The sequence below is a fragment of the Camelina sativa genome, chromosome 8, assembly GCF_000633955.1.
Source record: "Camelina sativa cultivar DH55 chromosome 8, Cs, whole genome shotgun sequence".
Taxonomy (NCBI): domain Eukaryota; kingdom Viridiplantae; phylum Streptophyta; class Magnoliopsida; order Brassicales; family Brassicaceae; genus Camelina; species Camelina sativa.
The window spans coordinates 11,220,272-11,238,366 of record NC_025692.1 but is presented as its reverse complement, the minus strand read 5'-3'; the positions used below and the strand labels follow the sequence as shown (position 1 = coordinate 11,238,366).

General features: G+C 33.6%; 3 protein-coding genes across 5 annotated transcripts; all 3 read left to right on the top strand.

Moving 5' to 3' along the window:
• LOC104706959 (sugar transport protein 13-like) lies at positions 2,425-6,428 on the top strand. 3 transcript variants are annotated; one of them, XM_010423201.1, is made up of 5 exons: positions 2,426-2,641; positions 3,264-3,357; positions 3,986-4,339; positions 4,997-5,288; positions 5,458-6,428. In XM_010423201.1, the coding sequence occupies exons 1-5, from the start codon at positions 2,509-2,511 to the stop codon at positions 6,160-6,162; spliced, it is 1,578 nt and encodes a 525-aa protein (XP_010421503.1). In that variant the 5' UTR covers positions 2,426-2,508; the 3' UTR covers positions 6,163-6,428. The 3 variants fall into 3 exon arrangements, with proteins under 3 accessions (XP_019083964.1, XP_010421503.1, XP_019083965.1); XM_019228419.1 differs by lacking the exon at positions 3,986-4,339 and having other exon boundaries at positions 2,425-2,641; positions 3,264-3,711; XM_019228420.1 differs by lacking the exons at positions 2,426-2,641; positions 3,264-3,357 and having other exon boundaries at positions 3,941-4,339.
• On the top strand, positions 7,000-10,055 carry LOC104706957 (sugar transport protein 13-like). Its single transcript, XM_010423200.2, has 4 exons — positions 7,000-7,248; positions 7,694-8,144; positions 8,778-9,066; positions 9,197-10,055. Exons 1-4 carry the CDS (start codon positions 7,113-7,115, stop codon positions 9,917-9,919), a joined length of 1,599 nt encoding a protein of 532 aa, XP_010421502.1. The 5' UTR covers positions 7,000-7,112; the 3' UTR covers positions 9,920-10,055.
• LOC104706956 (mavicyanin-like) lies at positions 11,163-12,661 on the top strand. Its single transcript, XM_010423199.2, has 2 exons — positions 11,163-11,413; positions 12,139-12,661. The coding sequence occupies exons 1-2, from the start codon at positions 11,248-11,250 to the stop codon at positions 12,537-12,539; spliced, it is 567 nt and encodes a 188-aa protein (XP_010421501.1). The 5' UTR covers positions 11,163-11,247; the 3' UTR covers positions 12,540-12,661.

The following is an 18,095-nucleotide window of genomic DNA, read 5'->3' as shown; positions in this document are numbered from 1 at the left end:
TTGTTATTGTCTTTATGAAATTTCTGGGAGTGAAGACTTTTGTTAGTTTCGTTTTTTGTTGGAATATCTAAAAAATACTTCGACGGGGTTGTTTTAGTTGACCGCTATTGTCAAATGTGTTTTTGTTTGAACACCATTAACTGCATTTCATACGTATTACGTACGGACCAGTTTAATTAGATAGAGAGACGGTTCGAGCTTTGACTAGACCAGTTAATAAGGAAAGATACATACGAAGACTGTTCTTGAGAAGTTCAGTTTTGTCAGATTTAAATTCACTTTTAGTTTGTTCAGTTTAACAAATTACGTATAGAGTTTCGTAATTTTCTTTTCCTAATTTATTCATCGTCACGTTTTACTACTTGTTGTTTCTTTCATTTGATGTTAGTTAAAATTAGAATCGTTGACTCCAACTCTTACAAACTCTTCTTAGAAGATAATGATGTTTGAAAAGTAAACGCACACACACACTTTTTGGTCCAAATATGATTTTTGTTACGTGTGATTAATTTCACCTGTATATATGTCAAGTGGATATATATAGTTTACTTAACATGTCTAAACCCATGGTTTCCGTGGTTTGATATTTCAACAATAAAATTTATACACACAACTAATATTCAATTTTGAATTTGCATGTGTTGCTGTATACTGATATCAGTTTAAAACTCCAATTACCAAATGTCACAAAGGAAATTAAATAATAATACTTGAAAAAATAAGGGAAAACCAATATGAATTATTTAAATTAAAGGTTAGGTTTTTGTTGTTGTTGTTGTTGTTGTTGTTGCTGCATATAGCTGTGCATATTTGGTTATTAGTCTTATCAGAAACCCAAAACATGTATAGTTATTGGCTTTTAAAGATATGGACCCATGAAGAACTATGCAAAAAGTGGCAAGTTGGTAGATATACACAAATAACGTGACAGCAGATGAGAAACCCATGGGTAAACACAACACAAATTAATAATATAAACAATTTGGCTTAGACTAGTTGTAGAAATTTTGTCCCAATAATCTCATTCGAAAGAGTACACAATAATTGCATTGAGTAGTGGTGAGCAAATATGGTTATACATTATATATATATTTTATAAGATTTGGATCCATATTCTTAACTAGGGAGGTTGGTGGGTTGGAGTAGTGTCGGTCTACTTCTTACAATAAATCTTTTCCCCTCGATAATTTTCTGAAATAGAATGCTGAATCCAATTATATGGTCCCATAGACTTTTCACACCATATATACATATAACATCCATAGAATTTAAACAATGCAATAGATACAATTAGTAAGATGAGAGCATGTGCATGTGTAGAGACTCAAATGAATCTTTTACTAATCTAATATTAGTTTTTTTAGTGTAGAGAAATTTGAGAACTTTTGATTAATTTTGTATGTCCATTGGTGTGAGAAATCCAATGAGTTTCTCATTCTTACAATATTATTATTTTTAATATAACTTTATATTTTAAGATAATTTTATTTGAATATTTATTTTGTTATTTTGTATTTTATCTTAACATTATTAATATTTTATAAACAAACTAAATTATTTATTAAATATATTTAATTTTATTAATTAGTTATATTTTATATAATATCAACTAATATTACTTTAAAATAATATGAACTAAATAATATTATGCAAAATGGAACTTGTTAAATAGCTAGTTTTATTTTATGATTTATAAAAAATAAAAAAATAACAAATAATAACAAATAAACTGTTTAATTAAGATTTTAAATTTTTTGTAGAATTAATTTATTATAACAAATTCTAACAACTTAGAAAGTGATATGTGTTACATGAGGAATGGATTTTATGAGTTTCTAATATTGAAAACCTTGAGAATCTATTTTCCATTCTTTTTATTAAAATATTTTTTTTTTCTTTTTGATTTATTTTTATTCTGAGAAATTCAGTAAGAACCTACCGATACACATGACCATGACCTGATATACACGTTACATGACATCGGCTAATTTGTATGAACACACGAGGGTAACGGCCAAAATCGTTCATATTCTAAAAGGAATATACGAGATATTTGCTTAGGCCGGTAGCAAGATTTTCACAACACATTGACAGCGATATAAGAAAATGTAACAATCTCTCTAATAAGAGAGGAGAATCTTATAATTTAACATAACAAAAATATAAAATTCGAGGATAATATTATAACAAGAAAGAGAGCTTATGACTTATGATGATAGGCAAATTGTATATTCAACTAAGGACTAAGGAGACGCCACATAAAGCAGAAGGAGATAGAAGAAACGTTTGTTGACCAATGACTTGATGACTCAGAAGCATGTGAACATAAATAGAGACGTGTAAGAATCTCATTGGCTGCAGACAATTTCTATTTGGGCTTCACTGCCTCATCTTCTCTATATAATGAAGTAACACCGCAATGGTCTCTTTAACTAAGTGTTTCCTTTTTTTTAACTCTTTAAGAGAAAATAACTTCTTAGATTTGAGCTTTCTGAAGAGATCCTCAGGATGGCCGGAGGAGGATTTGCCACTTCGGCGAACGGAGTGGAGTTTGAGGCAAAGATAACTCCTATAGTCATCATCTCTTGCATCATGGCTGCTACCGGCGGTCTCATGTTTGGTTACGACGTTGGTGTCTCCGGTAAGAATATTCAGATCTCTTAATTAGGTCTCTTTCTATAGGTATAATACAATCCTTTTATCTTATACTACACAAAAAGTAGAGCAAGTTTTAAATTTTATGGATACATAAGTTTTTTTAGTGCAAGTTTTCTCAAGTAATGATTTTTGCTTATGTTTTCAACTACCACCAATAACTTCTTTGGTAGAACCATTTCACCTAACGTATGGAGGACTAATTGAAAGAAAAAAAACACTTTATCAAAATGAATATTCACTAACTAGCTCGATGTTAATTAATTAGTTCAAGTAAGAAAATAATCTAAAATCTTAGCTTACAAATTAAAGTTTGGCAACTAAAAGATCTAGCTAGCTAGCTAGACCGTCCTCGTTTGACTAGTATATTGACAAAATTAGTGTCATAGGGTTTAGTTTTCCTCTTTGTTTTGGCATAATTGATTCCTTTTTATTTTGTCGCATACACAACACATATGCTCAATGTTGGATTTGAACATTGGTTATGACACATCAACATTAATAAACAATATTTTGGGCACTATGATAGTATGAGTATCTTCTAAGTTCAAAATCAGCTTAAACGGTAAAAAATTAAATGGTTTTACATCGTCAATATGACTATGCAGGTGGAGTGACATCGATGCCAGACTTTCTCAAAAAGTTCTTTCCGGCGGTTCACAGACGAGTAGAAGCCGGAGCCGACAAAAGCAACTACTGCAAATACGACAACCAAGGGCTACAACTTTTCACCTCATCTCTATACTTAGCCGGTCTAACCGCTACGTTCTTCGCTTCATACACGACGAGAACGCTCGGACGAAGGCTAACTATGCTCATAGCCGGCGTTTTCTTCATCATCGGTGTGGCTCTCAACGCTGGGGCTCAAGACCTAGCCATGCTTATCGCAGGCCGGATATTGCTTGGTTGTGGAGTTGGATTCGCTAATCAAGCCGTTCCTTTGTTCTTGTCGGAGATTGCACCTACTAGGATCCGTGGTGGTCTTAACATTCTCTTTCAGCTTAATGTCACTATTGGTATCCTCTTTGCCAATCTTGTCAACTATGGAACCGCCAAGTAAATATCTCTTCCTTAATACTTTTTTCTATTTTTATCTGATATATAATATGAAAAAAATGAGTGGAAACTAAACTTAGGGTTTGAGATTTTTTTAAACGAAAAATACATAATCCAAATTAATATATGGTGGCCATAATTTTTGAAGTTTTTGCTTTAACATGACACTATTGAAAAATATCCACATGACTTGTCTCTTTCACTTCACACAAACCTTAATTTNGGCGGTTCACAGACGAGTAGAAGCCGGAGCCGACAAAAGCAACTACTGCAAATACGACAACCAAGGGCTACAACTTTTCACCTCATCTCTATACTTAGCCGGTCTAACCGCTACGTTCTTCGCTTCATACACGACGAGAACGCTCGGACGAAGGCTAACTATGCTCATAGCCGGCGTTTTCTTCATCATCGGTGTGGCTCTCAACGCTGGGGCTCAAGACCTAGCCATGCTTATCGCAGGCCGGATATTGCTTGGTTGTGGAGTTGGATTCGCTAATCAAGCCGTTCCTTTGTTCTTGTCGGAGATTGCACCTACTAGGATCCGTGGTGGTCTTAACATTCTCTTTCAGCTTAATGTCACTATTGGTATCCTCTTTGCCAATCTTGTCAACTATGGAACCGCCAAGTAAATATCTCTTCCTTAATACTTTTTTCTATTTTTATCTGATATATAATATGAAAAAAATGAGTGGAAACTAAACTTAGGGTTTGAGATTTTTTTAAACGAAAAATACATAATCCAAATTAATATATGGTGGCCATAATTTTTGAAGTTTTTGCTTTAACATGACACTATTGAAAAATATCCACATGACTTGTCTCTTTCACTTCACACAAACCTTAATTTGTTGTTAAAGAAAAAGAAAAGAAGATTTCGTTTCATGTACTTTCTAAAGTTATCCAAATTTACTGTTCTTTTTTTGTCAAACTTTTTGGCTGTCTCCCGTGTTTGTTTATATTTATTTATAACCTTTTCAAAATTTCAGACCTTTTTCATAATATTATCATTAAAAAAAGCATTTTAACTTTATAAATTTCGACAAATTTTTTATATATTTAAAATAAGTAGATCAAAAAAGTCGTCCGCGATTTCAGCAAATTCTATCCACATGCCTACGTCTCACTGAACGTAGTCGTCGCTAACAATTGTTTTTTCTCCACGTTGACTTTAAATGCTTACGGTGATCTGTCACGTAGCTAGCTAATGGGCTTATATGTAGGCCTAAAGGCCCATAGTGGAGTTAAAACTGAGTCCGCTAAATGAATTTTGAAATGTTTGCAGGATTAAAGGAGGATGGGGATGGAGATTATCCTTAGGTTTGGCTGGAATTCCCGCGCTTCTTCTAACGGTCGGAGCTTTAATGGTGACGGAGACACCGAACAGTTTAGTCGAAAGAGGTCGTCTCGATGAAGGTAAAGCTGTACTCCGTCGTATTAGAGGTACCGATAATGTCGAACCAGAGTTTGCTGATCTACTTGAAGCTAGTCGGCTTGCTAAAGAAGTTAAACACCCTTTTAGAAACCTTCTTCAACGTAGAAATCGTCCTCAGCTTGTTATCGCCGTCGCTTTACAGGTTAGTAGTTGAATCCTATTTGGAGACTTTAAACAGGGCTCTTAATTTAGGATCAAGAAACCCTAAATTGTTTGTCAAGTTTCAATAATTTCGATTCCATTGTGTTCAATTTTGAAAGTTTACAAAGTAGGATTTGCATTTGATGTTTATTTTTTTTTTATATTTGCAGATATTCCAACAATGTACTGGAATCAACGCGATTATGTTCTACGCACCTGTTCTGTTCAACACATTAGGGTTTGGCAGTGATGCTTCTCTTTACTCTGCTGTGGTTACCGGAGCAGTCAACGTGCTCTCTACTTTAGTCTCAATCTACTCCGTTGACAAAGTCGGTCGCCGGGTTCTACTCCTTGAAGCTGGAGTTCAAATGTTCTTCTCTCAATTCGTAATCGCCATCATCCTCGGCATCAAAGTCACAGATCACTCTACAAATCTTTCCAAAGGTTTTGCAATTTTAGTCGTGGTAATGATCTGCACTTACGTGGCTGCTTTCGCGTGGTCTTGGGGACCGCTCGGGTGGTTAATCCCGAGTGAGACATTCCCTCTAGAGACACGTTCCGCGGGACAAAGTGTGACGGTCTGCGTTAACTTGCTCTTCACGTTTATTATCGCTCAAGCTTTCCTTTCCATGCTTTGCCATTTCAAGTTTGGGATATTCATCTTCTTTTCGGCGTGGGTTCTGATTATGTCTGTGTTTGTGATGTTTCTACTTCCTGAGACTAAGAACGTTCCGATCGAGGAGATGACTGAGAGAGTGTGGAAGAAGCATTGGTTCTGGGCTAGGTTCATGGATGATGACAAAAATCAAATGTTTGTGAGTGCTGAGAAGAGTAATGGTAAATCTAACGGCTTTGATCCTTCAACACGGCTCTAAATTGGTTTAAGAGTCATACCGAAGTAGAAGCAGAAGAGAGTGCATCAGAGCTTGGTAAATGCACCAAATAGAGAAAAGGAAAAGACAATGTACTAAATTTCGTTACTTTGAACTATGTTTGTGAATAGGTAAAGTTTTGTTTTGGCTTTGTTGAGTATACCAATTCTGGCAAGTGTTCTGTTCCTTCTATGAGATAATGAAGATGTATATTTAATAGTCCAAGTTCTCCTTATTCATATTACATAAACAGATGTTTTATTGGACTATTATGTGCATATTAGTCAACACATTAGCGATTTTGTTCCCGCACGACAAATATGTTTGATTTCTTATGAAACAGAACCGTACGGTACGGTGCGATTCCAACAGTATATTTTTGTTACGATTATAACCGCACTACATTTCAATAATTTCATATATAGTAATTGAAAATAGGTTTAGGTTGATTTTAAAGTCGACGTTAAGACCAACATGACATACATACGCACCACTCACATTCACATACCTCACATATTGACAACGATATAAAAAAATGTAGCAATCTCTCTTATTAGAGAGGACAGAACCTTACAATTTAACAAGACTACAAATATAATATTCGAGGATATATAATAACAAGAAGAGAAGACTTACGACTTATGCTGATAGGAATTAGAAAAATAGTATATTAACCTAAGGACTAAGGAGACACCACACAAGGGCAGATAGAGATAATCAGACACGTTTGTTGACCAATGACTTAATGAATCAAGAGCATGTGAAATAAGAGACGTGTAAAAATCCCATTGGCTACATACAATTTCCCTGTGTGCTTCACTGCTTCGTTTTCTATATACTGAGTCTGAAGTAAACAAACATCCCAATGGGTCTCTTTAATTAAGTGTTTTTTTAAAAACCCTTTTTAGAGAAAATAACTTTTAAGTTTCAGCTTCTGAAGAGAGATCTTCAGTATGGCCGGAGGGGGATTTGCTGCTGCTTCGGCGAACGGAGTGGAGTTTGAGGCAAAGATAACTCCTATAGTTATCATCTCTTGCATCATGACGGCAACCGGAGGCCTCATGTTCGGCTACGACATTGGTGTCACCGGTATTAATATAACATGTGTTATCGTGTACTATTCTATATATATATTGTACTAGATTAAAAATCTGCGCTATGCCGCGATTATTTTTGTAAATTAAGTACTAATATAAAATACTTTAGAACAAATGAAATTTTACTTACAAGTTCAACGTTAAATGCGAAAAACAAAATAATCTAAAATCTTAGCTTTCAAAAGTCTGGCAATTAGAGATTTAATTCGCTCTTGATTTAATAGTATAGTGACAAAATAACTGTCATAGATTTTAGTTTTTTAATTTTTATTTTATATGAAATAAAATAAGTGTGACTCCTTTTTTTATTTTTCACTTGTGCTCAAAATCGAATTTGAACATGGCTAATCCCATATAAAATATTAATTTAGTTCTGAATTAGGTTAACCAGTAAAAATATTAAGATGGTTTCCCATCATCAATATGGCTACACGCAGGCGGGGTGACAACAATGCCGGACTTTCTCGAAAAGTTTTTTCCGGTGGTTCACAGACGTGTAGAAGCCGGCGTAGACAAAAACAAGTACTATTGCAAATACGACAACCAAGGGTTACAACTTTACAAATCCTCTCTATACTTAGCCGGTCTAACCGCAACACTTTTCGCTTCATACACGACGAGGAGGCCCGGACGGAGGCAAACGATGCTCATAGCCGGTGTTTTCTTCATCATCGGTGTGGCTCTCAATGCGGGGGCTCAAGACCTAGACATGCTTATTGCTGGCCGGATATTGCTTGGTTGTGGAGTTGGGTTCGCTAATCAAGCCGTTCCATTGTTCTTGTCGGAGATTGCACCTACTAGGATCCGTGGTGGTCTCAATATTCTCTTTCAGCTTAACATCACTTTTGGTATCCTCTTCGCCAATCTTGTCAACTATGGAACCGCCAAGTAAATATCTATTCAGTATTCCCTAATAGTACTCTTTTTCATGAATGTTTATTTATTAATAATAGGGAAATGTGTGGAAATGAAATTAGGGTACGTTAAAAGTAAAAATTGATTTTCATACGTTTTATAATCATCATTTTTTTTATACGGTTCAACTTATTTCGTCAACCATTATTTAGTTTTTTTTTAACGACTTCTTCGTCAACCATTATTTAGTTATTCCGTGATTTTGTTGTTTATCCAACATATCGGTAGGAGCCAAATTCTTAGAATTTGAAAAAATTTCACGGAAAAAATTCCAAATTAATATATGGTTGTCATAATTCAGTATTTTTTGCTAGAAAATGACTCTATTAGAAAATATCCACGTGAATGTCTCTTTCACTTCACACAACCTTAATTTATGCAAAAAAAAAAAGATATCGTTACATGTACTTTCTAAAGTATTCCAAATTTTGTGATTGTTATTGTCAAACTTTCGTTTATTTAAATTTATTTTTAACTTTTTAGAAAAAAGGTTCTTCATATCAAATTCTCACCAAAAAATCGTTTTAACTTTATAAGGTTTATTTGGAACAAAACAAATTATATATATTTCCAAATGGAGCTAAATAAAATTTGAATTGTTTGCAGGATTAAAGGATGGGGGTGGAGGTTATCGTTAGGTATGGCGGGAGTTCCTGCGCTTCTCCTAACGGTTGGAGCTTTATTGGTGACCGAAACACCGAACAGTTTAGTCGAAAGAGGTCGCCTCGATGAAGGTAAAGCCGTTCTCCGTAGTATCCGAGGTACCCATTATGTCGAACCAGAGTTTGCTTATCTACTCGAAGCTAGTCGACTTGCTAAAGAAGTTAAACACCCTTTCAGACACCTTTTCCAACGTAGAAACCGTCCTCAGCTTGTCGTTGCCCTCGCTTTACCGGTCAGTACTATCGCTTCTTTGTGGTAATTGAAGTGATTTTGTTGTAGAATTTGAAGTCAAAATAAGAAATTTATCTACTAAGATTCTGCTGTTGATGCTGATCCTTTTTTCTTGTGTGTGTAAAATGCAGATGTTCCAACAATGTACTGGAATCAATGCGATTATGTTCTACGCTCCTGTTCTGTTCGATACTTTAGGTTTTGGCAGTGACGCTTCTCTTTACTCTGCAGTGGTCACTGGAGCAGTCAACGTCCTCTCCACATTAGTCTCAATATACTCCGTTGACAAAGTTGGTCGCCGGGTTCTATTCCTTGAAGCTGGTGTCCAAATGTTCTTCTCTCAAGTCGTTATCGCTATTGTCCTTGGTACCAACGTCACTGACCACTCTACAAATATCTCCAGAGGTTTCGCAGTTCTAGTCGTGGTAATGATCTGCACTTATGTTGCTGCCTTCGCCTGGTCTTGGGGACCGCTAGGGTGGTTGATCCCGAGTGAGATATTCCCTCTAGGGACACGTTCCGCTGGACAAAGTGTGGCGGTCTGCGTTAACTTGCTCTTCACGTTTATTATCGCTCAAGCTTTCCTTTCCATGCTTTGCCATTTCAAGTTTGGGATATTCATCTTCTTTTCGGCGTGGGTTCTGATTATGTCTGTGTTTGTGATGTTTCTACTTCCTGAGACTAAGAACGTTCCGATCGAGGAGATGACTGAGAGAGTGTGGAAGAAGCATTGGTTCTGGGGTAGATTTATGGATGATCACAATGATCAAGTACTTGTGAGTGGTGGGAAGAGTAACGGTAAGACCAAAGTAGAAGCAGAAGAGAGTGAAAAAGAGGTGGTAAACAAACCATAAATAGATAGAGGAAAAATACAGTTTTTAACTTTCATACAGTGTTTTACTCAAACTGTGTTTGTAACTAGGTAAAGTCTTTTTTGTTTGTTTTGTTGTGACAGTAAGTACTTGTTAATGACATCGGCCTTGAGTTCCATTTCCGACAAGTGTTCTATTTTCTTTTTCAAAATGATAATGTATATTGCGATGTAGAAATGTGCAATTGTTGATTGTCTAGCTACGAACAAATGGTAGCAATGTTAATGGACCGAAAATAGATACACTAGTTTTGAAGTTACAGTCCGGGCTGAATCCATGCTGCAGTGATCAAATTGAAGATATTATACTTAATATGAAGTTGGCAACAATAAAAATAATGTATCACATAAATAGAATTTGAATGGTAAGGAAACTATATATGTTACCAAGATGTAGGAGGAAGAGTAACTGAGAAGTTCAAATATTAAAAGATGATTCAAAACATTAGCACACCAACTAACTCACCATTCTTTCCTTGCAAGCCTTGCAAACTTTAAACCGTGTGAACACTTTACAACTTATAACGATTACCGTTTTGTATATGTTTATTTATTTGTGTGTATGTCTTTTTTTTCGTTATTGAGGAGAACTTTTACAAATTTATGAGTTTCAACCGAAATGGATTGACCATATTGTATACATTATTAGATTAGATTCCAACTTAAAGTTCGCAAGAGATTCATAACAAAGAAAAAAAAAAAAAAAAGAGAGACTCCTAGCACCACTCATCAATATAATAGTTCTTCGAGGTCATTCATGTCACAGAATCTAACTACAAAAATTGACGGATCAGATGGATATTTAGGTTAAGCTAATCAAAGTCTTTGGTGATTTCAATTATGTCAAGATTTATGGTTTCCAACTTAGAATTATTTTATAATATGTGGATATGCATGGATTGATCTTACCGTCCACTTCAGTGAATATGTATCATGTCCTTTTTTAAAGTTTTAAAGAAAGAAAGAAAAAAACTCCATTATTCGATTTCAGCCAACTTAATCAATATATATATATCAAGTCAGTATTAGAAATTAAATTCAACATTAATAAAAGATAAACAAGTAAAGCAAGCAATCTTTGTCGGTATTTTGCTTTTTAGACACTCCTTTCTCCAAATTAGCCAACTAACCAATAAAGATCAAGTGACCTCTTCATACATACGCACGTACCACTCACATTCACATCCCTCCTTCTATATATATACAGGCACACAAATAAAAGAAAGAGAGAAATTAAAAGGAAACGACCTTGTGGGGCTCTCGACCAAAAAAGAAGAAGAGGAGTGAGAGAGATATATAGAGAGTAAATCGATGGCGGCGAGGATAGTTTCGGCTTTGGTGTGTTTGGTGGTCATGGGACGGCTGAGTGGAGCGGCGGTATACAAAGTGGGCGACTCAGCAGGCTGGACAACCATAGCCAACGTAGACTACAAGCTATGGGCGTCTACCAAAACTTTCCACATTGGTGATACTGTTTGTGAGTTCCTTAATCTTCTTACCATTACCATGAGCAGATCTTGAATGTAATACTTACTTCGGAAATTGGGGCCCCTCCAGCAATCTTAATTCTTAATTAGTGCGTACGCTTTAGGTGTAAAGTATTTTAAAAGAGTACCACTCACGCACTAATCATTATGACTTTTTTAACTCACAAATATCATATATATCTCTATACAAAAGTGTCATTTTTGATATTTTCATGATTTCATCATATAAAAGTATAAATGCATGGTTATTATTACAACATTGGTTTGAAGCTGACTTTAAAAATAGGGTTCTTGATTAACATCTTATTGAGAAATTTAGATATAAAAACTATAATTAAAGTTTACGGGCCAAACTATGTTATGATTTTTTTTCCGTTTAAATGTTAAATTTATTAAAAGAATACATGGTTAATTACAGAAGGCTAAAGTGGTTTTTTTTTTCCTTGTAATGATTTTTCGGACCATGATATAATGTGAATTTGTCTTTTGTAAGTCAGTTCTATCAAATTTATCGTTTTATAGAAAACTATTTCAATCTAGAGTCAAACTTAACTATCTCGAAATCCGTACTGATTTTAGACAGGCGTAGCCGAATTGTCATCGATAAATGAATATGATAAGAATATACAAACATAGACATGGAGCATATTGTCATTTATCATTAAGACAATATACACACGTATACATAAAACGAAAACTAATTTGATTTTGACAGTGTTCGAGTACAACCCACAATTCCACAACGTAATGAGAGTGACGCACCCAATGTACAGAAGCTGCAACAGCTCAAACCCAATCTCCACCTTCACCACCGGAAACGACTCAATCACACTGACCAACCACGGCCACCATTTCTTCTTTTGCGGCGTTCCCGGCCATTGCCTCGCGGGTCAGAAACTTGACCTCAACGTCCTCCTCCCTGCCTCCTCCACACCAGTCTCTGAGCCACCAACCTCATCCTCCTCTCCTCCTCCGTTGACTACTACTATTCCTGCAGCCGGAGTCCCCGGACCTTCTCCTAACCTCAGTGCTTCTCTCCCGAGTGTGGCGGTGGGTCGAGTTGTGACCATAGTAGCTCTCCTAGTCTCTTTGGTCTTTGCAAATTTTGCTTCTTAATTAGGACTATATACATACATTGGAGCCGTTGCATATAAGGTTTTTGTTTTGTTTACATATCATTCTGACATTCTCCCAAGTTGTTCTTCTATCTTTAATCTTCCAATGATTCAAAATGTGAAGATGCCCCGTCAATAATATATATACTACCGATTTAATTCGTTAACAATGCTAGTTTTCATTTAATTCCCCCCCCCNCCCCCCCCCCCCCCCCCCCGTCTATAACTCCCAGAGATATTATATTTTCAAATTTGAACTTGAGTTATAATACAAACCTGTTTGGAGAAAGAAAAAAAAAAATTTGTCTAGGCTCGATCATGTGATTGCATAATATGATTGGTTTCTCTTTTCCTTTTTTTTCTTCTTCTTTGTTTTCTATTCTAACTAGAACTCAGACCTCAAGGTAAGATTATTATGGGTGTGAGAGTTTTCCTCTCTAGGCTTATACAAAGCTCTCTTCAAATTAACTCTTTTATTCAATAATCGATTATCTATACATGTGAGAGTTGGATCCTTTTATAAGAGATAATCAAATATAAAACTAAGGAAAGAAGATAAACACCAAATATTCTAATCCTAATCATAAAAGTAAAAAGTATATCTTCCTTCAAAATAAAAATAGAAAATTAACATAAATCCTAATAGAGAGCTACGTAAACACCTACGTCAAATCCGTAACTTGTTGGGCAAGAAACACAACACCTAGGCCCAACAATAATGAATAATACGCTGTTCTCTTCCATGGATTTGACCGCATTTATCCATCGCCTTTTTTTCCATTCTTCTCTTCCACTGATAATATTTCACACGTACAGAAATATAACCTTGTTTCACCGTACTAAACTTAATTATCCAATAATAATCAAAGCTAAGTGTAATGATTAATATTTGACTTTTCCTCGTAGACGCCACATTTTCTTCGTGAGATGAGATCAATGGGCCTTTAGTTTTAGAAGCCCATCTTCCCCAAGGTGTCACCATCTTCATCCTCGAATCTTTTCCTACAAAGTTAAGATCACTGTCTTCGTCTTTAAGAAGATCGCCATGTCTATAACAATCTGCAGTATCATTGTTATCATCATCGTCTTCCATATCATTGGTGTTGAAAAATCATCCGAGAACTTGGTACATGACGTTCAAATGAAGAACTATATATATCTTGTTTAAAAACTCCAAATATGCATATAATAGAACAACTATAAAGTTTTGCTTTCTGATATTTCGTTAGTTCTATTCTATGTTATAATAGATGCTGATTGTGGTTACGTGTGACGACTGACACAAAATAATTTTATTTTATCATCTTCAACTTCTATAGCATTGGCGTTGACAAAATCTTCTTCACCATCGGTGAAGACCACGACATCGTACACCAAATCATCTTCAGCAACTTTGACAGCGAACTGTTGCTCGGCATCATACACCAAAGGAAAAGAATTAGAGCCATCCACATAGGCATACTCATCGCCGTTTTCTACGCCGACAAAGACGTCTTCGTCTTCCATGTTGTCGGGTTCTTTCACTTCGACAACATCACTGTCTTCATCGGAGGCGAGTTTCAGAGTACACAAATCATCACCAACAACATCGTAGATATGCTCATCGACAACGTTGTGGACTTGAACCAATCGTGCTCCTTGTTTCATATTCGGCAAAAGATTATACATCATATGACGAGGTAGATAGGTTGCACAAAGCTTTTGCTTGAGTTTATCCCATGATTTGATAGGACTCTTGCCAGCTTTCTTGCGTGTTTTCTTCACTTGCTGCCACCATGTTGATGCATGTTCTCGAAAATTCTTAGTCACAAGCGAAACCTGTTCATCAGCCGGAACACTTTGAAGCATCAATATGTCTTCAACATCCGCGAGCCAATCTAAGAATGAATCAACACGAATTCCACCGTAGAACTTGGGAATATACACTGCCAGAACCGTTTCGGCTCTGATACCAAATAATGCGGTGCGGAAGCTAAGAACGGATAGGGATAAGAGTCCTCCTCTCAGGTCCTATTCAAGGTAAGATTTTTATGGGTGTGAGAATCCTCCTCTCTAGGCTTATACAAAGCTCTCTTCAAATTAACTCTTTTATTCAATAATCGATTATCTATACATGTGAGAGTTTGATCTCTTTTATAAAAGATAATCAAATATAAAACTAAGGAAAGAAGATAAACACCAAATATTCTAATCCTAATCATAAAAGTAAAAAGTATATCTTCTTTCAAAATAAAAATAGAAAATTAACATAAATCCTAATAGAGAGCTACGTAAACACCTACGTCAAATCCGTAACTTGTTGGGCAAGAAACACAACACCTAGGCCCAACAATAATGAATAATACGCTGTTCTCTTCCATGGATTTGACCGCATTTATCCATCGCCTTTTTTTCCATTCTTCTCTTCCACTGATAATATTTCACACGTACAGAAATATAACCTTGTTTCACCGTACTAAACTTAATTATCCAATAATAATCAAAGCTAAGTGTAATGATTAATATTTGACTTTTCCTCGTAGACGCCACATTTTCTTCGTGAGATGAGATCAATGGGCCTTTAGTTTTAGAAGCCCATCTTCCCCAAGGTGTCACCATCTTCATCCTCGAATCTTTTCCTACAAAGTTAAGATCACTGTCTTCGTCTTTAAGAAGATCGCCATGTCTATAACAATCTGCAGTATCATTGTTATCATCATCGTCTTCCATATCATTGGTGTTGAAAAATCATCCGAGAACTTGGTACATGACGTTCAAATGAAGAACTATATATATCTTGTTTAAAAACTCCAAATATGCATATAATAGAACAACTATAAAGTTTTGCTTTCTGATATTTCGTTAGTTCTATTCTATGTTATAATAGATGCTGATTGTGGTTACGTGTGACGACTGACACAAAATAATTTTATTTTATCATCTTCAACTTCTATAGCATTGGCGTTGACAAAATCTTCTTCACCATCGGTGAAGACCACGACATCGTACACCAAATCATCTTCAGCAACTTTGNAGGATTTTAGAGTACACAAATCGTGCAATGTGGTTGGGAAGTATTTTAGAAAAAAAAAATTTTAAATTTAAAATTTAAAACTATACATTATGAAATTATTTGAATGTAATAGAATAGTTTGAATATATAAACTGTTACTAAAAACACAATCATCAAAATGAAAACTTATAACAAAAAATATTATGTAGAATAAACACAACTTTGCAAAACATATTGTTTAAAGTATTTTAAATATAAGATATTTTTATGAAGAATTATTGTAAAGAGCTACAAATAAAAAAAATCATTATGACGAAGTGATCATTACCGAGAATATGGAACTAATGGTTATAATGAGTAATGTAATTTTCTATTAAATAACTATAACTAAAAATATATTTAATAATGAGTGAAACAGTATCAATAGAAAATTAAAATTAAAATACACAACTCTTAAGAACAAAATAAATAAATTTTAAATATTAAAATAGTTTTAACGAAAAGTTATGATAAATAGACACAACTGTAAATTATATATTAAGTTTTATTAAATTTCTATATTACTATAATCATTTCTGAAATTTTAGTTAGATTATAGAATAACATTGAATATTAGATATTAATATTCAAATTATTTAGATTTAACATAAAATGAAAAATTTGTTTCATCAATATTGATTTGTTAGTTATTGATAAAGAGACAAATATATAGAGAGTTCAAAATATATGACTATTTAAATAGACACACCTATTACAACGAAAAGTTGTGATGAAAAAATATGAATAAAATATATTGAAAAGACACAACTCTACAATGAACAAATAAAACTGTTTGAGTTTTTAAAAAAGAACAAATAAAACCAATTTTATTACAAAAAAGTACTACGAAAAGTCTCAACTGTCGTTCTTATTTATTCAGATTGTTATTATTATTTTTAAATATTAAAATATTTTTTTTAACGGAAAGTTAATATAAATAGACACAACTGTAAATTCAATATTATATTGTATAAATTTCTCTATTGCTATAATCATTTCTAAAATTTTAGTTAGATTATAGAATATATTCAATTATCTAGACTCAACATAAAATGAAAAATTTGTTTCAACGAACTTGCTAGTTAGTGATGAAGAGACAAATATAAAGAGAGTTCAAAAAGCATGACTATTTAAATAGACACTCATATTAAAACGAAAAGCTGTGATGAAAAAATATAAATAAAATATAGTGAAAAGATACAACTGTTTGAATTAAAAAAAAACAAATAAAAACATTTTTTTTACGAAAATGTACTACGAAAAATTGCAATTGTTGTGTGTGCACTTGATTATACATACAAACTCATATAAACTGATTTTAAATAGAAGACATCTTTATTACTATATTCAAAAGTCAAACCCAAAAGCTTATTATATAATCCATTTAACTCTTCGAAAAAGACTCTACGTATAAAATTAACTAAAAGTTGTAAATTAGATTCATCATTCCAAAAATCTTTTGTTAAATAGAGAATTGGAGGATTCTCTTTACATTTAAAAGAATGAATGCTAGAGAATAATTTAGAGAGCTGTAAAAACCATTGAGATTGAAATTTTATATTATTTGGTGTCATGGCAAAAAAATGAAAACAGTTCAAACAGACAAATATATATAGATTTCAAAAGATACGAATATTCGAATAGACACAACTCTACAATGAACAGTTGCAACTTTACAAAAAAACCGTTACAATGAACAATCGCAACTTTGTGTAAAACACACAATTTAAATTTTCTACAATTTTTTTTGTAAAATTATCCAAAAAATATGATTGAAAAACACAACTTTGGTGGTATTTATTCGGATTGCTATTATATATATGTATTTTCATTAATTTTTTATATATAAAATTAACTAAAAGTTGTAAATTAGATTCATCATTCCAAAAATCTTTTGTTAAATCAAGAATTGGAGGAATTTCTTACTTTTAAAAGAATGAATGCTAGAGAATAATCTAGATATCTGTAAAAACCATTAAGATTGAAATTTTATATTATTTTGTGTTCATGGAAAAAAAAAACAGTTCAAACAGACAACAATATAGATTTCAAAAGATACGAATATTCGAATAGACACAGCTCTACAATGAGCAGTTGCAACTTTACAAAAAAACCGTTACAATAAACAATCACAACTTTTTGTTAAACACATAATTGAAATTTTCTACAGATTTTTTGGAAGATTATCCAAAAGGTACGATTGAAAAACACAACATTTGGTGGCATTTATTCGGATTGTTACCATATTGAAAAGTCAAATTCAAAAACTCACTATGTAATCCATCTAACTCTTGGAAAATCACTCTAGGTATTTTTTATTAAAATTTTATATCTAAAATTAACTAAAAGATGTAAATTAGATTCATCATTCCAAAAAACTTTTGTTAAATCAAGAATTAGAGGAATTTCTTGACTTTTAAAAGAATAAATGCTATAAAATAATTTAGAAAAATGTATAAACCATTAAGATTGAAATTTTAATTGATTTTGTGTCATGACAAAAAAAAATGAAAACAGTTTAAACAG